This window comes from Nanorana parkeri, unplaced genomic scaffold, assembly GCF_000935625.1.
Source record: "Nanorana parkeri isolate BGI_ZX_2015 unplaced genomic scaffold, ASM93562v1 scaffold1679, whole genome shotgun sequence".
In the NCBI taxonomy this organism is placed as follows: domain Eukaryota; kingdom Metazoa; phylum Chordata; class Amphibia; order Anura; family Dicroglossidae; genus Nanorana; species Nanorana parkeri.
In genome coordinates this window covers 70773-96281 of record NW_017307947.1, presented here as the reverse complement: position 1 = coordinate 96281, position 25509 = coordinate 70773, and the positions used below count along the sequence as shown (strand labels likewise).

The 25509-nt window shown below is 45.2% G+C and overlaps 2 protein-coding genes across 2 annotated transcripts in view; both read left to right on the top strand.

Annotated features, from left to right (window-relative positions):
- The window catches only part of LOC108799265 (scavenger receptor cysteine-rich type 1 protein M130-like), a 30530-nt gene extending 19584 nt beyond the window's left edge, over positions 1 to 10946 (top strand). The window contains exons 4-8 of the mRNA XM_018571103.1: positions 762 to 872; positions 2626 to 2759; positions 6800 to 6975; positions 10319 to 10584; positions 10685 to 10946. Of these exons, the coding sequence (XP_018426605.1) occupies positions 762 to 872; positions 2626 to 2759; positions 6800 to 6975; positions 10319 to 10584; positions 10685 to 10935 (938 nt within the window). The 3' untranslated portion in view covers positions 10936 to 10946. The remainder of the gene's footprint in view (positions 1 to 761; positions 873 to 2625; positions 2760 to 6799; positions 6976 to 10318; positions 10585 to 10684) is intronic.
- A 1700-nt stretch (positions 10947 to 12646) lies between these two features.
- Positions 12647 to 25509, top strand: part of LOC108799264 (zinc metalloproteinase-disintegrin BlatH1-like) — a 51957-nt gene continuing 39094 nt past the window's right edge. Inside the window, exons 1-3 of the mRNA XM_018571102.1 lie at positions 12647 to 12765; positions 15971 to 16117; positions 20057 to 20181. Of these exons, the coding sequence (XP_018426604.1) occupies positions 12647 to 12765; positions 15971 to 16117; positions 20057 to 20181 (391 nt within the window). The remainder of the gene's footprint in view (positions 12766 to 15970; positions 16118 to 20056; positions 20182 to 25509) is intronic.

Sequence of the window (25509 nt, the reverse complement as noted above, 5' to 3'; positions counted from 1 at the left end):
AAGATACCCCTGTGAGGGGGGGGGGGGGGGGGGGGGGTATGGAGGAGGTAGCCCCACTGCAAGGGTTAACTTTTTGCATACCTGGAGTTCTTCTTAAACAGTTGTTTTACATTTTGAAATCCTTTCTTTTTGCTTAAAATGATTATTGTATCTTGGAGATAGTTTTGTAGATTTACCACTAGATGGCGTGCCGGACCTGGCAATGCCCAAATCTTTTTTTGGGGGGGATAGAGTAGGAAAGGTTTAAGACACCATCAGTTATTTATTTATTTGCTGTTTGTGTCATGGAGATTTCCCTTTATGTCTCAGAGACACAGGAGCAAGTCAGATGCGATTTCTCCATTGTAAGGGGATATAGATAGTTGTCACCTGAACAGGTTTCCCTATGGGAAGATTCTTTCTCATATCCTGTTTTTGTGACAACTGAAGAATGTTGAATTCCCCATCACTTTTTGTACTGGAGAGAATGGTAACCAGGACCAGTAGTGGGGTTGAATCTCTCCAGAGAGCCCCCAGACAGCAATAAAAACCAGAGAGGGGTTCTAAAACTTACACACTATCCAAAATTTCAACAGACATCAAAATAAAATATCGGCAGCCCAGTAATTGTGTTCTTCTCAATGAGACGGCAATCTATAGACCTGCAAGAAGAAGCAGCAATGCTATACAAAATATTGACCCCCACTGATAACCTTGTGAAATCTTATATAAGTTTTTGAGTTTTTGTTTAACTTTGATTTTCTCATGGCCGTCCAATGCAGGAAACGAGTCCGGTGTGAGCGAGTGCGAGAGCTCGGGGAAGTCAGTGCAGCTCTGTGCCGCGGAGAGCATTGCAGCCATATCATGCATCCGAAACTCCACAGAGCCAAGAGGTAATGAGCAGGGACACTCTTCACACCTTCTATCTACATCACCAAGACTATGGAGGTTATTCACAAAGCTGCCTGAAGCACATGCCTTCGGCTCGGCTGAGCCACTCGGCTGCTGTACGGGCTATTGTGAATAGCCCGTACAGCAGCCCTTCGGTTCGACTGAACCAAAGGGCAGAGGCAGCCGAAGAGAGCCGAACGATCAGCCGAAGCTACAGCTGGATCCTTCGGCTCTTTAGTGAATAACCCCCTTAGTTCTTCCACGATGCCCACATTGTGTTCCATTCAAACCCATTAAGTAGAGTTCTCCTTTAAAGTGGACCCCCCACACTGTTTTTTTGAACCCTATTAAGAGAGTCTTTCTTTAAAGTGGATCTAACTGCTGCTCCGTGTAAACAATATGATCACCAGTTAAAAAAGGAAACCCATCGACTCCTCTATGAATCGGGACAATGGTTGTGATTGAGACAGTGGGGCCAACCATCTTCTCTCACACTTTCAGCCGGTGTTTTGGTTTTGGGTTCACTGTTATAGGTGAAATGGTATTTAGTGAAGATGTTCTTTAAATGTTCCCTCTACTCCCCTGAGTGTCAGATATTGATTGACATACTTTCAGGCCCACTCCCCAGTTTCCTACTGCACATTTGCTTTGCTATGGCTGGTTCATAGTCATTGTTGCCTCCAGACAACCAGAGATATACAGCCTCAACCATAGGAATATACGGGCCTGTTTGCAGGGGTGTCCCTAGTACAACTGCCGCCTGTGGCAGGGGTGGGGAGGTGTGTGGTCACGTTCCAGGGGATGGGGTGGACAAGATATGGTTTTGATGGGGTCCTGGTGGTGCGCCACCCTGCTCTGGCCAGCATACCACCCAGCTCACTGACCTCAACGGTTGCCAAGAGCTGGACTGGACGTTGGCCAGAGCATCCCGCTCAGCTCATTGGAATCAATAACATCACCGGTTGCCAGGAGCTGGGCAGGGACACTGGTCAGAGTGTCCCAGGTTGCTAAGAGCTTGTGTATGACCCTTACACATCTCCCCACCTGGCTCTTAGCAACCTTGGATGCTTTGGCCAGAAAAGATGACCCAAAGAGATGCCACCTGAGACAACAGCCTCAAGCTGACTCATTATAGGGACAGCCCTGGCTGTGTGGCATGCATGCTCAGTAGTTGCTGGATGCAGCCAGGACTTCTTTATATCAGTGCCTGGGATGAAACTACATATCCCCTAATGCATTTCCCCTGACAGCACAGAAGTGGTGGGGGAAGCACATGAACAAGCTTTTTACATCACACTCCACCGTATTCTTGCCTAGGCGATAATAACGCACCCTGCTCACACAGCCTCCTGTAATGTCCCCGACATATATCCTTGGATACTGCAGGAGTAGGGACACAGAGAGGCCGGTGCGAGGAGTTGCACACGTCATCAGGGGGTCAGCTGTCTGAACCAGGAAGAGGTAGCCAGTGCCGGATGACTAAGGAGCACCAAAATGGCGACCTAGGTCTTGGCTTGTGTCACCTGAACAGTGTGGATCACAGTAGGGCAACGCTGGGCAGGGCAACGCTGGACAATTGAGTATGGTAATTGAGAACAATGCTGCACAAAACATTAAAACATAAAATGGGGGTGGAGGAGCGAAGTTCCCCATTAAAGTCTCTGTGGTATATTATTTTGCCCATATACAGTATGGAAACATTTCTGCTGCTAAGGTGCCAAGGATGTTTATTTTTTTCTGATCTAATACCTATAGATAACAGCTCATGGAGACTCTCCCGTGGCCGCTCTTCCTGTGATGGGCACATGGAGGTATTTGCAGAGGGCAGATGGAGTCCTGTCTGTTTTACCAGCATCAAGGGAATGGACGCCTCTTTCTTCTGTGAACAAGTAAGTGTTATCCAACAGAGCAAACTCTTCTTTATTTCAGCGGGGTTTTAAATGGCAACTCTAAGCAGCACAAAAATAAAATGAGCCAATGAATTCTGCCACCCAGCAGACGTGCCATCTGTGCTAAATATTATATAGTCAACTCAGTTTTGCCTTCCTATATATATATCATCAGGCTTTTAGCAAATGCTTTCAAAGGACTCCAATCTTTTCTCCTGATTCAATGCCGTGCAGTCTTCTTAGTGATACAAAGGGAGGTGATCAGTACCAGGGCACACACAGGCTGCCATCACATGTGTCCATTGCATTGTGGTGCTTTACTGCATGCAAGTAAAAGCAGACGCTGCACCACAGGTAAGGTCCTCTTATTCAGTGTGGCCCACCTGCCTCTTCAACAAAAAAAACCTGTGGGTGGGAAAATAATTTAATCATATACAGGGCTGTCACTTGAATGAGGCAGCCTGAGGCTGTTGCCTCAGGCAACATCTCTTTTGGTCGCATGGGGGCGGCGGCAGGCAGAGCGGCATGTTTGTTTTCCAGTGGCTGCTCTGCTACATGATGTTTGCAATGGTGCTGCTGCCCCCTTTCTGGCCAGAGCATCTTAGGTTGCTAAGAACCAGGCAGGGAAATGTGTAATAGTCATATACATCTGCCTGCCCAGCTTTTAGCAACCTGGGATGCTGTGGACGGCATCCTGCCTAGCTCTTGTCAACCAATGACTTCACTAGTTGCCATGAGCTGGGTAGGACGCTGGCCAGAGTCTCCGAGGTTGCTAAGAGCCAGGCTTGAAGATGCAGAGCCTGCAGAGGGTAGATTCGTTCTCATGTCTGCCCCCGCCTCCCCCTGTCTCCGGTGGTAAAAAAAGCTAGGGACGCCGCTGTTCATATACTCTTTTCCCTTTTCCCAACTTCTGCGGTGCAGGTGTTGACATGAACCTCCTGCCGACAAGATTCCTGGGAATGCTGAGATGCCCAAATCTCTCTGAAATATACTGCAGCATAGCGCAGGATCATTTTCTTGCAAAATTTGCCCGGAAGGAGGATGACTCACCCTCACCTAGAGTGTATTAGGGTTACACAGTATTATACAAAATAATGTGATGTTTAGAATTTACAGGCAGATGCTGAGGCCTGAAATGCTGCTCCTCTCTTTCCTGACAACTTCTAGCCACAGCACTGATCCCTACTACTGTACCACACTGACCAGCTATAACATTATGACCACCTACTTAATATTGAGTAGTCCCCCTTTTGCCACCAAACAGCTCTGAACTGAGCATGGACTCCACTAGACCTATGAAGGTATGCTCTGGTATCTGGCACCAAGCCGTCAGTAGCAGATCCCTTAAGTCCTGTAAGATGTGAGGTGAGGCCTCCATGGATCCGACTTGTTTTTTCAGCACATCCCACAAATGATCGATTGGATTGACATCCGGAGCATTTGGAAGCCGAGTCAACACCTCAAACTCATTGTTGTGTTCCTCAAACCATTCTTGCATCATTTTTGCAGTGTGGCAGGGGGCATTATCCTGCTTAAAGAAGCCACTGTCATCAGAGAATTCCATTTCCATGAAGGGGTGTACTTGGTCAGGAACAATGTTTCTGTAGGTGGTACATGTCAAAGTAACATCCACATGAATGACAGCATTGACAGCATTGTCACAGTTGACACTGCCAGGTGCCACACAGAGAAGTCACTGAGGGCCCTGTTAAAATGTTGCTATGAGCACTATGATCTGTGGTTACGCCGTACCGTAATATCTATCCGTGCTTCTGGACAAGCCTGTAATACGTAGACTGGCAGATCCATTGATCATTTGTATCAATATGTAGAATAGAAAAGCGCAGTCTCACAATGGCCATATACTGCACATAACAATGCAGCCGCCACACAACTAGATTTTGCACCTCTTCCATATTTATGTGCATATTACAAAACCTGATTAAAGGAGAACTATGGGGTTAAGGATTTCCCCCATAGTTGTCCTTAGGGTAACGGGAGGACACAAACTAGCGTCCTCCCGTCACCCTAAGCTCAGTATATGCGAGCTACAGCTTGCGGCATACTGAGACGCCACAGCTGAAGCGGATCCCGACAATTATGTCTGGATCCGCCCAGCTGCGTGAGTGACAGCTGGCTCTGCCTATCTAGAGGCAGAGCCAGCTGTACCCGCCCCCTCCCCCGTCCGTTCTGCCAGTCAGTGCTGGAGGATCGGAGCGGGGAGGGGGGAATCCAGCACCTCCCCTGTCACGGCTCTCTGCCGTGACAGGATCGAGAGGTGAGCGAACGCCGGTATGTGTTCGCTCACCTCCCGATCTACTGAGCCGACCTGTGACAGTCTCATTGTCACAGGTCGGCTAGAACTATGAGGTGAGTGAAAAGCACTCACCTCATAGTTCTCCTTTAACCACATATCAAATCTAAATTTGATTGGGTTAACTTGATCAAAATTTCAGTATTAGATATTCTAGAACACAGAATAGCTGCTTATGTTTAGTGACGTGTAGGTTCAGGCTAAACCTTAGTCACTGGCAGAACTACCAGGCTTGCAGCGGTCGCATGTGCGACTGGGCCCTGGCGTTCCGCCACCTGAGGGGGGCCCGGTCTGATGGTGCTCAGTGCCGTGATTCTTTTCCCTACATTTAGCGCTGCTTCTGGCCTTAATGTAAATCAGAGGAGCCGTTTTGTACCCGTGGTTTCAGCGGCTACAAAGCCGCTGAAATCACTTGTATGCAGCCAGCTTGTGAGTTGTGCGGCCCCCCTCCATGTTCTGCTCCCCCGCTGGCCACCTTCTTCTGTGTTGTGGTTTCCAGGGTCCCATGCTCTTCTGGGGGACCCCAGCCCACGGTAAGGCAGTTCAGGATGCTCCATGATCAGTGACACAGGACCGCTGTATTCGCAGCGCTCCTGTGTCAGCTGTCACAACCTGAGCTGTACAGAAGATAGAGCACACGTGTGCTCTATCTTCTGTATTGGAGGGCAGGCTCATTAAGAGACCCTGTCACCTCAGAATGCTATCACACAGGGGCTTGTTATCCCCTGTGTAATAGCAATAAAGTTAAGTGAAAAAAAAGTAAAAAAATAATAAAATAAATAAAAAATTGTAAAAAATTTAAATTGATAAAAAGTAAAAAATAATTAAAAAAAACTTAGTAAAATAAATAATAATAAAAAAAACTGATAAAGTAAAAAATAATAAAATAAAAACGTGATAAAAAGTACATTTAAAAAATAAATAAATACAAATTATTAATAATAATTATCTTTCAAAGTATTTTATTAATTTTCCAAAGTAGAATAAAACAATAAAATAGCACATGATGCACAGTCAGTATAGCATACAATTGCATTTCAGATTCTTCCACATTAGCATAGTCAAGTAGTAGGAGGGGATCACTAGAAGCCATGCACACAATATATAATAGTTCTGTAAAACAGAACATATCTATCACCCTATTCTTGCCAATTTATCCCCTATCAGCAAAAACAAAAATCAAAACAGTCTGAGGGGAATATCTGGCGTAGGGATCCGCCTATGTCTGCAGTTATTAATAATAATTAATCCGCACAGCCCAACCTGTACGAGGTCCCATGATTTCAACTGGTGGCCCTGCCTCCAGGAACTACACACCTGCACTACCCCGATAACTGCCAAGGCACCAACATTTTTTTATGGGGGGTGGAGTGGGGGGTCCCTTCATTGTTTCTTGCATCGGGGCCCTGAGGTTCCTAGTTACGCTTCTGCCCTTAGTGCATTCTGCTTTCCTGATGTAATCTTTAGGACTCCGCTATTAGATGGCTTTGTCATCTTAAATTTGTCCCAGCACTGGTGGTGAGATCTTGCTGCCAGAGTTCCAATTCCTATATGGCTCCAGGTTTTGGTTTTGGGCCACACAATATAGCTGACTTCCCCCAGGGACTCTCTTCCTTTCCTGGCTTATACATGTGCAGCTTCATAGCAAACAGCTTTGGCAAATGTATATAAGGAATAGACATGATCAGCATTAGGATCCATAATTTTCCGTCTTCTCTCTCTACAGATGGGGTGTACTCCACAACGGCCCCTCTTCTCGCTGCTTAACAAGGGAATGTCGCCCATTTCTCCTGTGATCTTACAATGTCCAGAGAACATGACTTCTCTCTGGGAGTGTGGCCATCAAGTTGTTGATATGTGTGCATCTGGCCTGACCACATACCTGCAGTGTAACCGTCCCAGGTGAGCCTTCATTGTCTCCATCACTTTGCATCATGATGTATAAATTCATTGTACCGCCAGTATGAGTTTGTTCAACACATTTCTCGTGCTCGGTAAATATGGAGAGCCTTATATAATAGGGTGGTGTTATTCAGATTATTTTATTTGTAATATTGCTCTGGCAAGAGGTGACTTAAAAGAGAACTATGGGGTCAGTGCTTTTCCCCAAAGTTCTCCTCAGGCCGGGTTCACACCTGGGCGTTTTGCAGCTCGTTCCTACGCTCTGTAAAACGCTCAACATGTGAAAACCAATGATTGCCTATGGGCATGGTTCCAACCTGGGCCCTGCAGGTGTCAAATGTCGGCTCTATAGATCGAGCGTTGAGTGATCACAAAGCGCTGATCGCTCAGCTTATGGTCTTCTCCCTGCAGAGTGAAGTGTCTGTCAGTCATGGTTCCCCGCAGGGATTCCCCCATCCCCTCTCTGTTCCTCCAGTGGTCATTGGAGGGACAGACAGGGGAGGGGGTGGACACAACTGGCTTTGGCTCTAGAGAGGCAGAGCCAACTGTCAATCAGGCAGCGGGGTGGATCCCAACAATATTGTTGGGATCTTTCCCAGCTACAGTGCGGCTCTGTGCGGTCAGCAAATAGATTCTGACTTTGGGTCACAGAAGTACATTAGTAAATTTACTCCTGTGACCCAAAAGAGAACTAAAGCCAAAAAAAATGGTTTGGCTTTTGGTTCTTTTTTAAACTTTTCTCTATCATATACGCCCCCGAAAAAGCATTGATATTGCAATCTCCGTGCAAACCTAAGAGTTCTTACTCCAACTAATGGGTACATACATGGTACCTGATAGGGATGCACCAATACTGTTTTTTTGGTATCGAGTACCGATATTTTTTTCCCCCGGTACTTGCTGATACCGAGCACTGAGTACAGGTGCATTGTACCCCGATTATCAGGATGTCAGGCGGTAGATCATGATCCGTCGCCTGGCTTCCTGATTAATGTGAAGCCGGTGTTCTAGTGAAAGAACACCGGCTTCAGAGGCTGCCTGGCTTCCTGACCAATCAGGAAGCCGAGAGGTGGGTCATTACGTGCCACCCAGCTTCCTGATTGGAAAGGAAGCCGGCTCCAAGCTCCCTCAGACACTGCCGGTCAGAGAAATATCTCCCTCTGACTGGAAGTTCAGGTACCGGAGGTAAGTATAGGAGCAGGGCGCGTACGAGTACTTGCCCAAATACTCGGTATCGGCACCGATACCAATACTAGTGTCGGTATCAGTGCATCCCTAGTACCGATGAAGAAAATTTTAGGGGTTCACATAGTGAAGAACTCATTGGAATGGCGACACGTGAATATAAGACTTGCATGGAGTGCTGGGGGCAGGCCAAAGTAAACCAATAATTTCAGCTACATTTTAAACACTTGTGTCTAATTTCCACATTTGCAGCCAAACTTTTAGTTTATATTTGTGACATGTTCCCATTAATGCAGCATACATTGTTGCTTATCATTTTACTTGCTCTTTTCTGAAAACTGAAGTTTTTCATTTCTCTGTAATTTCAAGGAGGTGGCTAGGGAGTTAATTTTGACTATACATAACCCTGTCTGTACTGTGCTGGCAGATCTCCTTGTCAGTTGTAAACTAGATTTTAATAATGTCTTAACAAAGGGTTCAAGATCTAGAAGCTTGACTTCTTCATTGTATAATAATGAGAGGAAACCCACTCTGTCACTTATACTATATATACACTATATTGCCAAAAGTATTGGGACGCCGGCCTTTACACGCACATGAACTTTAATGGCATCCCAGTCTTAGTCCGTAGGGTTCAATATTGAGTTGGCTCCGCCCTTTGCAGCTATAACAGCTTCAACTCTTCTGGGAAGGCGTCCACAAGGTTTAGGAGTGTGTCTATGGGAATGTTGGACCATTTGTGAGGTCACGTACTGATGCTGGAGGAGAAGGCCGGGCTCGCAGTCTCCGCTCTAATTCATCCCAAAGGTGCTCTATGGGGTTGAGGTCAGGACTCTGTGCAGGCCAGTCAAGTTCCTCCACCCCAAACTCGCTCATCCATGTCTTTATGGACCTTGCTTTGTGCACTGGTGCGCAGTCATGTTGGAACAGGAAGGGGCCATCCCCAAACTGTTCCCACAAAGTTGGGAGCATGAAATTGTCCAAAATGTCTTGGTATGCTGATGCCTTAAGAGTTCCCTTCACTGGAACTAAGGGGCCAAGCCCAACCCCTGAAAAACAACCCCACACTATAATCCCCCCTCCACCAAACTTTTCACTTGGCACAATGCAGTCAGGCAAGTACCGTTCCCCTGGCAACCGCCAAACCCAGAAACGTTGTTCGGATTGCCAGACAAAGAAGCGTGATTCGTCACTCCAGAGAACACGTCTCCACTTCTCTAGAGTCCAGTGGCGGCGTGCTTTACGCCACGGCATCCGACACTTTGCATTGCACTTGGTGATGTAAGGCTTGGATGCAGCTGCTCGGCCATGGAAACCCATTCCATGAAGCTCTCTACGCACTGTTGTTGTGCCAATCTGAAGGCCACATGAAGTTTGGAGGTCTGTAGCTATTGACTCTGCAGACAGTCAGCGACTTCTGTGTACGGTGCGCTTCAGCATGCGCTGACCCCGCTCTGTCATGTTACGTGGTCGACCACTTCCTGGCTGAGTTGCTGTTGTTCCCAGTTGCTTCCACTTTGTTATAATACCACTAACAGTGGTTAGTGTCATGTCTATTCCTAACTAATATTTAGTAGCAAGGAAATTTCACAGATGGACTTGCACAGGTGGCAACCTATCACCGTACCACGCTTGTAGTCACTGGGTTCCTGAGAGCGACCCATTCTTTTACAAATGTTTGTAGAAGTGTCTGCATGCCGAGGTGCTTGATTTTATACACCTGTGGCCATGGAGGGGATTGGAACACCTGAATCCAATGATTTGGAGGGGGCGGGGCCCAATACTTTTGCAATATAGTGTGTGTTTGTGTATATACAGTATATATATATTATAAGAGTATATGAGAGTATATTCTGATTTTGAAATTGTTCAGAGTAGCTTGCAGCCTGCCCATAGACCTGCTCCAAAGAATCAGATAGAAAGGTAAGAAATATATTTTTAAAATTATTTTTTAGGTATGCCTATAGTTTGGTTTTCCCAAATTTGTCTGCAAAAGTGGAAATACACTTTAAATTTTGTAAAATCATCCATCAATAGGTACAGGAATGTAATTGTCACCCTCTTCCTGCAAGTGTTTCAAAGTGTAGTCATGTGATCTTAGGTTTGGGTTAATCACATAAGTATGGATCTGATGTCTCACGTTATCTCTGTCTTTCAGAATGGAGGAGTCTTGGCTTGTTTGGCTCACCATATGCCTCGCTGCTGTAATGATCCTCGTGTTCTGTTGGGTTCGTGTGGTCAAGTCCACAAAGTGCTGTGTGCAGTGTGTACACAAGTACATAACAATCCTGTTCTGCAAGAAGCCACAAACTCGACGGGGTTTTCATTCACGCAGGAATATTTATCAAAGGGAGCCCATTAATGTTACTGTGCAGGAAGCACACAGCCCCCCATCTTCTCCCGGAATCCTGCAAGACCCAAATGGTAAGTACCATGCAGTATTACGGATAAGAAAACAGACATCTTGGGGTTTTGACAGATTAGTAACCAGAGCTTATTTTTGTTGTTGTTGTTTGCATAACAGAAGTCAATGCTTTGCTGGCTCCTCATGGCTTCCGCCTAAACAACACCATTACCCCTCCACCCAGTTATATGCATGCTTTGAAGGTTCTGTCCCGGCCTCTGGAGAACACTCAGACTCCTCCGCCAAGCTACCTGGAAGCTCTGAAGGTTCTTTCCCGCCCAATCTTGGTCCATGTAAATGCAGATGACGACAACGAGGATAAAGAGGACCTGTCTGTCATAACACACAAGGAGAAGGAAGAGAAGTCATAGTGTCATTCAGGGAAATTCATTCTTTCAATGTAAAAACTACATTTCTAAAATCCAAATACTGTAGAGCTGAACTCCCAACACCTTTGAACTCATCCTGCTCTTCTATTTTGTATATTCTGCAATTCCATGTATGAAACTGTGAACTGTTGCAGCCACATCAGAATCTGTCAAGACCAACTATGATCAAAAATTAAGAAGGCAATGGCTTTTAGGGGACTCCTGTACCTGAAATGAAAGTTGGCTTTTACAGAACAGTTAACAACATTTACAAAAATATACAAAAAGGTTGTTGGCATTTTTCACAGAATAGGTTTCGTTGCCATTATATGCCACCAAATTGCATTTGCTGCGTTGTATGTTTACCCCCATACAATTTTTTAAAATAAATTATATAAAGAAACAAACAATCTAATGGGTCGTGGGATCCTTCGTCAAGGGTCACTGCAGGCTCATCACACTTGTGGACGTGCAGTAATACAGGTTTTTGATTTGCATCTCTCACTTTAGATGCATTTAATGTGCTTTTATGTGTGTTTTTTCATACATTTTAAGTTCATGTTTATTGCCCATGTATCAGGGAAAGTAAGTGTTGCCGCCAGGTGAGCAAGTCTGCCGTTTGAATCCTGTGTACGGGTGGGAGCCCGCCTCCCTCCCGTACACAGGATCCGAAACCCGTACTGTCCGGGTGAAAACCGTACGGGTGGCAACCCTATGTGAAACATTCCGACTGCACCTTCTAGCCTGCAGGCAAGCCCAGGGTTTAATTCCTCTTACTACCAGGATGGCTCAGTTTTTTGCTTTAGTCCTAGGAGGATAGATGTCTTTTTTAGATCTGCTGTTTTAAAGACTAACCTGTAATTTTAGTATCCTCTGTGATAGACTACAATCTCATGCTTACTTTACTAATTTGTATGGAGATTGTAGTCCATCACGGGAATGAGCTTGGAGTGGCGGCTACCTTACATCACACACAGGGACCACGGGGAACAAAAGTAGCCACCCTCCAGAAGGAAGGACAGTGTCAGCACCAATTCAGAGATGATTGGAGGATGTACAGCCGAGTGATACATTTTGGTTAATAGTTGCGGTACTTGAATGTATTTTTAAGATTTAACTCCTGAGTTCAGTGTCACTTTAAAGGAGAACTATGACATGAGTGCTTTTCACTCACCTCATAGTTCTAGCCGACCTGTGACAATGAGACTGTCACAGGTCGGCTCAGTAGATCGGGAGGTGAGCGAACACATACCGGGTTCGCTCGCCTCTCGATCCTGCCACGGCTCTCTGCCGTGACATGGGAGGGGCTGGATTCCCCTCTCCCCGCTCCGATCTGCCAGCGCTGACTGGCGGAACGGACGGGGGAGGGGGCGGGTACAGCTGGCTCTGCCTCTAGATAGGCAGAGCCAGCTGTCACTCACGCAGCTGGGCGGATCCCGTCATTAGGGTAATGGGAGGACGCTAGTTTGTGTCCTCCCGTTACCCTAAGGAGAACTATGGGGAAAAACACTGACCCCATAGTTCTCCTTTAACAAGGTGACTATCATACCTTTGGAAGATGACTTTCAGTACCCAACCAATAAGTTGCTGGAGTTGTCTTCTGCACCTCATGTGCTTGCTCCACCATTAGCCCTGTTGCAAGAATATTTCTTTTGTGGGATACTGTGATGACCTCCTGTTGCGGGAACACTCACTAAGAGCTCTAGAGGACAACATGTCTCTAACTGTCCAGACATTGCAGAGGTTCAGGTGGATCCTAAACCTTCAGAAATCATTGCTGACACATTGCTTGGAGTATCTGGGGATGGACAAAATGACTTACATCACTCATGCGTATGTGTGTCTGCACTAAGCAGGCTGCTCAGTGCTGATTCTGTCTCCGAGTAATTATAAGGAATTGAACATCCAGCCCCCCACCCCTGGGAAAGAAAATGGCAAGGAGAGCCAAAAGGTACATTTCAGCTTTCCCCATCAGGTGTAAACTGGCCCGATCTTCTGTTAAGGCGTAACATAAGCCTTTTGAAGGATTCTGCCAGGAAACATTGAAAACATGAAATGGTTAAGGTCCCACGGGACTTGTGCATTGTGCGTTGTGCAACATGTTATTGTTAAGAACACACCTTACCTCTTTTTTATGCAGCACTGTGCTTTGTATTGTTGTATGCTGCAGGGTGGGTGCATTGCCCACTACCGTAATAGTGCATTGGGATGCCATTCAAAATGAATGACATCCCACTGCAGTTTAGCTTGTATAAAAAGGTGTAATGGGCTGTGTATACAGATGTGAGACTGATGGCCTGTAATACAGTATATTTATCTTTATATTGATGGATACATTGGGGTTGGTTTACGGAAGAAACTGAGACCGTTCACTTAGAAAAGTGAATATGCACTTTGCAAGGTGAAAGTATACCTGGCCTAGCAATTAAAGGAGAACTATGGGGTTAAGGCTTTTCCCCAAAGTTATCCTTAGGGTAACGGGAGGACACAAACTAGTGTCCTCCCGTCACCCTAGGCTCAGTATACCGCGAGCTGTAGCTCGCGGTATACTGAGATGCCGCAGCTGAAGCGGATCCCGACAATTGTGCCAGGATCCGCCCAGCTGCGTGACTGACAGCTGGCTCTGCCTATCTAGAGGCAGAGCCAGCTGTACCCGCCCCCTCCCCCGTCCGTTCCGCCAGTCAGCGCTGGCAGATCGGAGCGGGGAGGGGGGAATCCAGCCCCTCCCCTGTCATGGCGGAGAGCCGTGACAGGATCGAGAGGTGAGCGAACGCCGGTATGTGTTCGCTCACCTCCCGATCTACTAAGCCGACCTGTGACAGTCTCATTGTCACAGGTTGGCTAGAACTATGAGGTGAGTGAAAAGCACTCACCTCATAGTTCTCCTTTAAGAAGCTGTGTTCACTTTAAATCATGCGCAAAGAAAAGGAACAGGATTTTTGATTGGATGATTGAAGTGAGCACAGCTTCATCCCATTCACTAAACTATGGGGTCTATTATAAATAGTCCAGCCAACCATATGCTGGGCAAATGCCATTCGCACACCATTCCTGCCACTAGATGCAGTCTAGTGCTCCTTAGCTACATCTAGTGGCCAGATTGCAGTGCAAATGGCATTATGATTATGATTATGATTGGGCAGAAGATTTATAAACAAACCCTTAAGTTAATATTAATTTTAACAGTCTATATAAGAGGGAGAAAGAAAAAGTAAAGGAAATGTATTAGGGTTGCACAGATACCAAGTACAGTACTCTGTACAAGTACGAGTACATGTACCGATACTTTTGAGCTCCAAGACTACACTAGAGAAAAATTCAAAAATTAGGTGGCTGCTGTCATTTGTAAGGAGCACACGGAGCTCCTGGGATTTGTACATCTCTGTTTTAATGTACGATTTTGTTTTTATAAATATAAATAAAGGGATGCACAGATACCAGTTTTGCGAGTACGAGTACTGGTACTTGCCGAGTACTTACAAGTACGAGTACTGATACATTTTTGTTTATTGTCATGTGACAGTTTTTTCTAAAACAATACAGACTAATGATTTCAGGACAGTGGGGGAGCACCAGAGCCAGGTCCCAGCTGCAACCGCTGCAACCCTGGTAGTTCTCCTGAAAATGCCAAGTATCGGCACCGGTACTCGAAAAGTATCTGTGCAACCCTAAAATGTATACATTACGCGGTAACCGGAACAGAGAGAAGCTTCCGCAATGCAGCATATTCACATAGCCTGTTGGATAGTTCAACCATGTGTAGTACAGCGCTCGGGCTAGATGAGTGGTAGTCATAGTTACATAGTATTTGAGGTTGAATAAAGACACAAGTCCATTGAGTCCAACCTATTGCGTGTATGTATATGGTTCTGCTGATGTGTGCGTATGTATAGGTCCTTGTGTGATCTCATTCTTAAGAGTACCTGTACCCCTGTATATTACGTTCCCTAGGGAAATCGTCCAAAAGCTTCTTGAACGATTCCACACTCTTGGCTGAAATCACTGTATGTGGCAGCGAGTTCCAGACCCTAACCGCTCTAACTGAGAAGAACCCCCTTCGCCCCTTGCGCTGAAATTTTTTCTCCACCAATTTTAGGTTGTGTCCTCTAGTCTTTGTTATGGAGTTAATCGTAAAGAGTTTGTTGCTAATGTTGCTATCACCATTGAACATCTTGTACATGAAAATCATGTCCCCCCTTAATCTCCTCACTTCCAAGGAGAACATATTTAAATTTAGTTGCCTTGTCTCATAGCTCTGGTCCTCCATCCCCTTAATGAGTTTGGTTGCCCTCCTCTGGACTGCTTCCAGCTCAAGGACATCCTTTCTGAGTATCGGTGACCAAAACTGGACCGCATACTCCAGATGAGGCCGAACCAGTGATGTGTAAAGTGGCACAATTATAGACTTGTCCCTGCAAAACATCCACCTCTTAATGCAGGACAGGACTCTGCTAGCTTTGTTTACAGCATCCTGGCACTGCAAGCTACCATTCAGTTTGTGGTCTACAATGACCCCCAAATCTTTTTCCATTTCTGACTTCCCTAGTGGCATACCCATAACTGTATAGTCCATTTGCCTATTTTTAACCCCAAAGTGCATTACTTTGCATTTATCGACATTGAACCTCATCTGCCATATAGTTGCCAATCCCCCTATTTTATCCAGATCCCCCTGTAATGTTATAATGTCCAAGTCCGTGTCTATTACCCTCCCAATTTTGGTATCATCAGCAAACACTGAAACATGGCTATTCACTCCCTCCCCGATATCGTTAATAAATAGGTTGAATAGCATGGGGCCCAGCACAGAACCCTGAGGCACACCTCCACAGAACCCTGTGGAGGTTGTCATAAGGACAGAATCATGGACGCTCCATTTCGAGATTGCACTATCGAAGAACAATGTGCCCTAGTGCGTTTTCTTTGGGCAGAGGGAGTGAAACCAGCGGAAATTCGGATTTGCCATAGTGCACAATGACTTGGGATACAGAAAAGTCTGCACATGATGGGTTCCCAAACAGCTTACTGCTCTGCACAGTCAAAAGAGTGTGGAGGTTGTGACTCAGTTCTTGAGATGGTATGAAGGAGATCGGAGTATTCTGGAGAGAATTGTCACCGGAGATGAGACATGGGTGTACCACTATGACCCGGAGAGCAAAAGGAAGGAGGCACTCCGAGGTCGCAAGTAGAAGTAAAGGAAGCGGTGGACGCCTGGCACCAGCAGCAGCCGAAAAGTGGAAAAGGGATATATTCAAGAGTTCTCTCCTATTAAAGCCATTAAATGTATTTTGCCTTAACTTTTTTAATCTCCCTCATATCTTTACCCAAATTACCCAATGCATCCATCATAAAAACATAGCTACACATCCAGGGCTGGATTTACTCTCCCTGCCACCCCAAGGCCAGGTTCCGCAATACGCCCCCCCCACCCTTCCCATCAATGAATGGCAACCCTCAGGGCGGCGGGGTTAGTTTCAATTTTTTTTTACTGTTTCTTTAATTTTTTTAAACTTTTATAACTTTTAATTTTTGTATTTAATTATTTCTTCTTATGTTTTTAATTTTTATTTATGTAATTATTTTTTATCAATTGAATTTTTTTTAGATTTTTATTTCTTATTAACTTTTTTATAATTTTTCATCTTATTATTGTTTATTTTTTATAATTATTTTCTTATTTTTTAATAATTTGTTTCTTATTATTTTTTAATCACCTTTTTATTTAATTATTTCATATTATTTTTTTTAATCAATTACATTTTTTTTTAAATCAATTACATTTTTTTCCCCCACCTAACTTTATTGCTATCACACAAAAGAAAACAATCCCCTGCGTGATAGCAATTGGAGGTGACAGGTTCTCTTTATTGACCCTGTCACCTCCAATACAGGAGTTCTAGCACAGCTCTCCCCTCTCACTGTCTACACAGAGCGGCAGGGTTACTTTTAAACCTGCTGCTCTGCTCACTGCAGGGAGGAGAGACTCGGCGCGACATCGCCGAGTTCACATGTAAACGAACAATCGGCTTCCCTCACTCCACATTTAGTCCTGCTTGTGCAAAGCAGGACTAAATGGAGAAAGGGCAACTTACCGCCCGGCGCCCACAACTTCCTCACACGGACCCCCGCTGCCGCCCCGAGGCCCGGCCTCGGTGGCCTTGTGTGGAATCCGGGCCTGTACACATCACTTCCTGTTCATTCACGACCGGAGACATAATAAACAGTTTCTATCTCCTCAGTTTATGAATGGACAGGAGCAGCTCATTACAGGCTTCCTACAGAGGCTTCCTGCCCATTCATATCTGTGGAGAATACTATGGGGTCTATTCACGAAGCTGCGTTCAGGTCGGTCATTCACTTGGCTGCCTACAGCAGCTTAGTGAATAGACCATTATGCCTCCTCGGTCTGTGAATGAATGGGAAGCCTCTGTACTGAGTGCTCCTGTTCATTTAACACTGGGGCTGCAGAAAAAGAGATTGAGGAAATATCAGGCATCTGTTTAGACCCCCAATATTTCCCCAAAGCCCCGCATAACTAAAGTAAACAAAAAATAATAATACTATAAATGTTTTTTTATAAATGTAAAAAGTAAAAAAAAACACCACCCTCCAAACACACACATAACATGCAACTGTATGTTATATATGTTATATTGTGGGGTATGTAATGCACAAGCACTACTTTGGAAAAAAAAAAATGTACTCAACTGCGTGGCAGCACATAGCAAAGTGATTAAATTCATACCTGCGTCATTTTATCACAACACACACCATCCCAACACACAAACGACACTGCAGATCGGGCGTTACCACAACATAGATTTTTACAATAAGTTGCTTTTTACAGTTTTGCATTCATTTTTTTACCATTTCAAAAAAAGGCGCAATATAAAATGTACACATATTTGTTATTTATTAACAAACAATGAATGTATTGCTCATTTTCACATATTGCAGTAAAGTGAGCAATAATGCCAGGAGGAGGAGGGAGGCCTGTCAGGTGGGCTGTACGGGGCTCTATGATTTCTAACAGCGGCCCTGGCAGGCAGGGCCATTCAGAGCTGTGTGTCTGCCTGCCACCTCCTGCATATATACATATGAGTGGTGTATGCCCCGCTCATCTGTACCACTGGCAGAATTACCAAGTTTCAAGGGACGCAGTAGCATGTGCAACCGGGCCCTGGCATTCTGCCACTTGGGGGGGTGGGGCCCAGAAAGGAAGAAGAGGGCCCAGCTCCGGTAACTGCCGGTTGCCTCCTTGGACTACAGCTCCTAGCATACAGCAGGCCAATGCTTTGCCGCTCCCTCCTGTGGTGGGTAATACTCATACCACCACATTCTACCCACTTGCCTTGTCCCAGGCGCTGACAACCCACCCTACGCCACTGACAGGTCCTGCCCTACATGTTTGTAGTCATGCTCTTGGTACTGCTTTACTACATAACTAAGGCATGTTGGTAGTAGGAGGGGTTATAACCTTGACTGGCCTACAGTTTTTTTGTTTGCCGGTGTCCATCCTCCTGTTGGCCGCCATATAACCCAAATGTGTAAGACTTTCTGTGTCCCTCAATGGGTTCCAAGAAAAGGATTTTAAATAAAATTTGTCTATACTTTATGTTTCCAGCAGTGTCCTCTGACATAGTTTTGAGGTTGGAATACATTTATTTGACAAATGAACATAGCATGGTGAAGCTGCAAAGTCAGGGCATCATGCCCCTTCCCCTGACTTTTCCACCAAGATCTGTAGCACAATTATCATTACCTCCTCTCATGTCAGGGTGATAGGTATAATCCTGGACTCTGACCTCTTCTTCAGGCCTCACATGCAATCACTGTCCACATTTTGTAGCCTTTACCACCGTAACGTGCAAAATTATTATTACATAGTATTTATATAGCGCCAACAGTTTGCGCAGCGCTTTACTATATAAGGCAGACATTACAATCACAATACAATTCAAGACAAGATGGTAAGGAGGGCCCTGCCCCTGAGGGCTTACAATCTAAAAGAGCAAAATACACCCCTTGTTAACCTATGATACCACCAAGATACTTATTCACTCCTTTGTTATCTCATGCCTTGACTATTGCAACTCCCTCCTCTTGGCCTACTTCTATACAGGCTATCCCCCCATCAGTCTATAATGAAAGTTGCTGCCAGACTCATCTACCTTACCAACTGTGCAGTTGGTAACAACATACGAAGCCAACCACAACTCTGCCTCGAGCTACACCACCAACCTCATCTCAAAATATTGCCCAAACCACCTTCTTCACTCTTCCATGGACCCCCTGCTGTTAGACCTCCTGCTGTCTAGCACCCTTGTCACTTCCCCTCTTGCTTGGCTCCAGGACTTCTCAAGAGTTTCTCCCCACCTCTAGAAGTCCATATCCCAATTTCTCCAGCTATCTTCTACTCTGTCTACCTTTCTGCCATCCTTGAACACTCTTCTATTCAGGGAAGTCTAACAACTGAACTTTTACTTTCACCATCAAATTATCCCGTGCAGTTACTATCTTTTCTATCACTTGCATCTTCCTGTAAGCTCTCGTGAGTAGGGCCCTCCTAACCCTTTTTACTTTTGCATTGCATTGTAACTATACTGTTTCCCTTTAGTTTGTAAAGTGCCACGCAAACTGTTGGCGTTATATAATAATAATAATAATAATAATAAAAATGTGTTGGTGGAGGGTTGTCCTTCAAAGAGAACTTGTCTTTTTGCCATAATTTGGCACAGTGACAGAATCTCTCTTATTATTCCTGGACAGGTTCTATTTGATTAATTACGGTTGTTACAGTCACAATGTTGCATTGTTAAAGATTCCTTTGTCTGCTGTTAAGGATTGGATGAGTATGGTTTTGATGGTATTATTGTCTAATTTGTGGGGAGACATAAACATGATCGATGTTTGTGTTTAAGATTAAAGGATAATTTATGTGGTTAGCACACTTACTTTTTCAGCATTTGAGTTCTTGGTTTGGATCCCAAATTCTGCACCTGCTTCTGTGCTTCCTCTTGAGCTCACACAATTCTACATTGTGCCTGGAGGTAAAAGCAACGCTACGGGCATACCACTAAATACATAGCTGAAATGCTTACATTTTAAACTGCTTTACTTGCAGTTTGCAGTCATCAGTGGTTGTCCAATGGCCAAACAGAGATGTCTGTATGAAAAGCGGCAAAAAAGATGGTGGTGGTGGCAACAGAGAAGTGACGGAGATTGCAAAGCTTTCAGCCCTGGAGAAGGGTAAACTCAGAGTTAGCTCTGTCATAATGTGCACATTATAGCAAGAGCTCCTGCAACCCCATCTGGGTAACGTTCAGCCTTGAAACATTTATTGTGTTCTATCAGTCTTTTGATTCTCCCAAGGTTGATACCTTATTACCATACCATGTACCATATTCTCATCCCGACCTACTGACTGGGCAAGAAAACAGCAGACGCATACTGATGACTGACATCAGAGCCGTAGCTAGCTTCTTTTGCCGCCGAGGCAAGAACAGAAAATTGTGCCCACCAACAGATGTATTATGTCACCCATCGCTGCGCACGTACGGCGTCAGGTGACATAATGCTCCCCACCTCCAGGGTGGCAGCACGCATGCGCAGAATCCAAAATAGCATAACATTTTTTGTTTTGTTTGATGAAACTAATAAAAACATTTTTAGTTTCCATTCATTTTGTCCTCTGCACATGTCTAATAATATGTGTGCATGAGTGTGGGTGTGTGTGTGTGGGGGGAGGGGCGGGGGGGTATTTTTGTTTTTTTTAACTGTTGGGGGAGGCTTCGTGGAAATATCAGGGGTCTAAACAGACCCCTGACATTTCTCTTTTGAAATAGAAAAAGAGATTGAGGACACAGACCTCTGTCCATACAGGCGGGGAGAGCAGCGGGGACCCAAGGAGAAGCTGGAGCCTGTGCCTCTCCTCTTCTCTCTGCCGAGCTGCAGCTGTGTTGGCTGCATGGCGCCCCTGTTGCCAACGGCGCCCTGTGCTCACCATGGCAACAGGGGCAAGGGGGTGCAGCCAGGCCGGCCCTGGCTACACCCCCCCTCAGCTGCGCCTGAGGCGAGTGCCTCACTCGCCCCATGGTAGCTACAGCCCTGACTGACATAACAATGCAAGGCTATAGAGCAGGGACATGCGGTCTAAGAAGGCAGGTGAGGCTCTTTAAGTATGAAGCTGACAGCTTGACCTCTATTCACACCGGCTTCTAACAGGTTACACAGTGGGGAAAGCCTCCTCTCTGTTTAACCTGTCATGGAGTGGCACTTCATCTTGCTTTTGACAGCTATATTAGGTTACAAAGCAGTGGGCTTCCCCGCTGCTGTGTGGAACCTAACAGTGTAAGGTCAGAGCTACTTGGATTCAGAGGCGTACGATCTGTCGATGGTTTGGAACAATGGCAAAGCGTCTTTGGTCCAAGCCGTACAATCAAAAAGAAGAAGAAAAAAAACACTGGCAGCATCCATCTAGTCGCCTCATCAGTGACAAGCAAGTGAAAGACAGAGAGGCTCCTCCCTGTCTCCTGCCTCCCTCCGCCACACATAGCTTGGTGTCTGGTGGGACTGGGATGGGGCAGGGACGGGCCGGGGGGTGCCCCACCTGGCACTGACCTCACTGCACATTCCTGCTATAGAGCCCTGATTGATAGTGATAGGCATTTTTGCCTGGGTTTGATTCACCAAGAGCGCAATGAATCGTGTTCAAAATGTAACAAATCCTATGAAAGTCTATGGGTGACAACACATCAAAAGCAAAAACTCAGGAGCGCAACTACCAAAAGTTGTATATGTGGGTTTAATCTGGCGAGGAGCCCAGTGGATCTATGTAATAAGGACAGTGTCAGGAGCGCTAATAGATCTTAGAGTGTGGAGTCTGGGTGTATATGGCAGTGTCACAGCAAGCAAAAGGGACTTACGATCAGGAGCTCCCCTGTTGTCTGTGCGATCATCTCCTTGGTCAGATCCTGGCTCAAAGGGATGTCTCCGGTGGTGTGAGAGGCTGGTCCAGAATGGATGTGTACCCGTATGGCCGCCCACGTACTCGACTGGCCGGGCCGAGCCGCGTCGGTCAGGAACGGAGAAAAGGGGGGGGGGCTACACGCGGCTGAGGGACGCCGTGCGCCAGTAATGGCAGTCGGGCTATGGTCACAGGGGTACAGGGGAAAGGGGCACTCTTCTTGGTAAATTCTGTCCATTTTTATGGTTAAGACCTTAATAAAGACCGTAATAAAAAAATGAAGCTGGGCAGCACCATGGGAAACCAATGCAAGCATAAATACTGAACATCGGGGAGAGGGTTGTTTTCATGCACCTTTGAGGGCAATGTTGAAAACACACAAAAACATGCATGAGGTTTTCCCTAAAGCTGTATGCTTTTCACAGACAGCCTCAGTGCCAGCGTAAACTGGGAGCACATATCTGGCTGTGGAATTGGTATTTTTCTTTTTACAATCAGCTTGGTTTGCAAACAGCAGCAGCTCAATCTAATTCATTCCAATTTAAAAAAAAAAAAAGGCTTTTATGAGCTAGTTTCAGCAGACCAGACCAGACTAGACCAGCCTCCACCAGGAGATAAAAACTGTCCACTAGTTCAGTGTGGCTGTTCCTTTTCTCCATGATGCAAAACAGTCCTTCCACTGGCCGAGTTCTATGACAGAAATGCTCATCCTGATGATACAGCAGTTTAAAATTGGCCAGCAGCAGGACATTTTTACAGAGGGATAATTGAACAGAATGTACAAGAAGAATTAATAGATCCCAGATGACACAGCAATGTAAAAATAGCCAGGAGCAGGACAAGACGTGGGTCAAATTTACATAATAAAGATAAGAGCACAGACTGGGTCTTAACTCCAAGAATTAATATACTATAGAGAAAACCTGGCTCAAGAGTGTCCATTAGCAAGACAGTTTCAATCATAGATAATAGGCCAAATGCACTATAGATAAAAGAGTAGAGGCAGGTGTTTTACTACAAGAAATAAGAGACCACAGATGATACCGTAGTGTATAATTGACCAGCAGCAGGACAATTTTAATGAGCAAGCCTAGGCCCAAATTTGCTACCTACAAAGGGTACAGGCTGGGGTTTTACCACAACATTTAAGATAAAAAACAGGTTAAACAGTATGTGGCCTAGCACAGAACCCTGGGGCACGCCACTCTCATTACCAAATGTATCCCTAATCGCTGTGTCTGCAATTAAGTCCGCATTATTGGTAATTAATAAATCTAGTATAGCATTCTTCCTGGTTGAGACATCAACCATCTGATCCATGAAATTGTCCCGCAACAGGTTCAGAAAACAGCCAGCCTTGATCAGTCCAGGACATGCACAGGGTGATACGACACAGAATACTGCAACAATGATTAAAGTCAATGGGGTTCACAGTTGTAACATCAGCAGGAGCAATGCATTAGCATATGGGCTGCAGTTACAGGTGCAGAGTACTTGCAGTTTTGCTGAGTGTAGCTCCCAGAGAGGCGGCTAGTGTAGGTCCTCCTGTCAGGCTGTGGCTGAAGAAAGGATGTCCTGGATCCAAGGAGCTTCCGTAGGGCTGGCTAAATTGGTCCTGCATGATGGTTAGCAGGGCGTTCGATCCTCAATAGTGGAACGCCTTGCTAACCTTTCAAGGATGTTTAAATAGCCCGTGGGCGCGGGAAACGGCCGGAAAGCGTAGTGCCGCTTCCGCGTTCCAGGGTGGAACGCATCGGCCGGCGTCATAGTGAGGAGGCGTGACTGCAGTTATGCTCTTCCTGGTGCGTTCCACCCTGGAACGCACACTCGCCGCCTGGCGCCGCGGAAAACCCTTACAGTTATGGAGTTTACAGTAAATAGTTAATTGCTGATGTTGCCATTAGCACTGAACATTTTGTACATCATAATCATGTCCCCTCCTAATCTCCTCACTTCTAGCTTGAACAAGTTTAAACGTAGTAACCTTGTCTCATAGCTTTGGTCCTCCATCCCCTTAATTAGTTTGGTTGCCCTTCCGATGGATTCTCTCCAGCTCAAGGACATCTTTTCTGTGGATTGGTGACCAAAACTGGACCGCATACTCCAGATGAGGCTGAACCAGTGATCTATAAAGTGGCAAAATTATTGCTTTGTCTCTACAGTACATTCCCTTTTTAATACAAGACAGGACTCTGCTCGCTTTGTTTGCTGCAGCCTGCCATTGCAAGCTATTGTTCAATATGTGGTCTACAATGACTCCCAAATCTTTTTCCATCTCTGACTTCCCTAGTGAAGTTCCCATTAATGTGTATTCCGCTTGCCTGTTTTTAACCCCAAAATGCATTACTTTACAGTTTTCAACATTAAACTTCTCATCTGCCATATAGTTGCCCACTCCCCTATTTTATCCAGGTCCTCCTGTAATGTTCTAATATCTTAGTCCGTGTCTATTACCCTCCCAATTTTAGTATCATCAGCAAACACAGAAACATGGCTATTAACACCCTCTCCGATATCATTAAAAAACTAGACTTGATTGGTCAACCAAACGAAATACGAATTCCGTTAACGGATATCGGATCCGAATTTCGTATTAAAAAAAGAAACTCATCAACTCCAATATTAACAAATGTATTTTGCTTTTTAACTTCATCATAATGAATGTTCGTAATGGAACGAAATTCCGTTAACGGAATTTCGTATTTCCTGCCTGTATTGTGATTTGTAATCAGCAGCGGATCCGTATTTCGGATTAAAAAAAAAATCTTGTCATGTTGTTCAACCTCATTTACAGGGGTAATATTAGTTCCCGTTTCAAAGAAATTCGGATCCGAAATTCGTTAACGGAATTTTGTATTTCGGATATAATTCGGAAACTGCAATTCGGATTTCGGATGCTTCCGAATTTACGAATTTCAGGAAAATTCGTACGAATTTCGATTCGTAACTAAACGAATTGCACATGTCGATAAAAAACAGGTTAAACAGTATGTGGCCTAGCACAGAACCCTGGGGCACGCCACTCTCATTACCAAATGTATCCCTAATCGCTGTGTCTGCAATTAAGTCCGCATTATTGGTAATTAATAAATCTAGTATAGCATTCTTCCTGGTTGAGACATCAACCATCTGATCCATGAAATTGTCCCGCAACAGGTTCAGAAAACAGCCAGCCTTTATCGAATGAGAGGTTCCATTTGACTAATCAATGTCCGGATAATTAAAGTCACCTATTATAACTACATTTCCCTGCTTACTAGCGATTTCTATTTGGGAATGTAGGTGAGCCTCCTCCTCTTCCCCTATGTTCGGTAGTTTATAACACACACCCACAATTAGTTTACAACTAGCATCAGTCTTATCTAGTTCCAGCCACATGAACTCTACACCATTGCATCTCTTGGTCATGAGGTCATCTCGTATGTGCACAGTTAGATTGTTTTTTACGTACATGCATACCCCTCGCCACCTTCTACCAACCCTGTCCCTCCTGGACAGGTTGTACCCTTGTACATTGGTTGCCCAGCCATGTGCACTGTCTATGGTACTGTAAACCTCTACATCGAACACTTGTGTGTACAGGAGTAGCATTCTCCGGTTCATATGGTGCA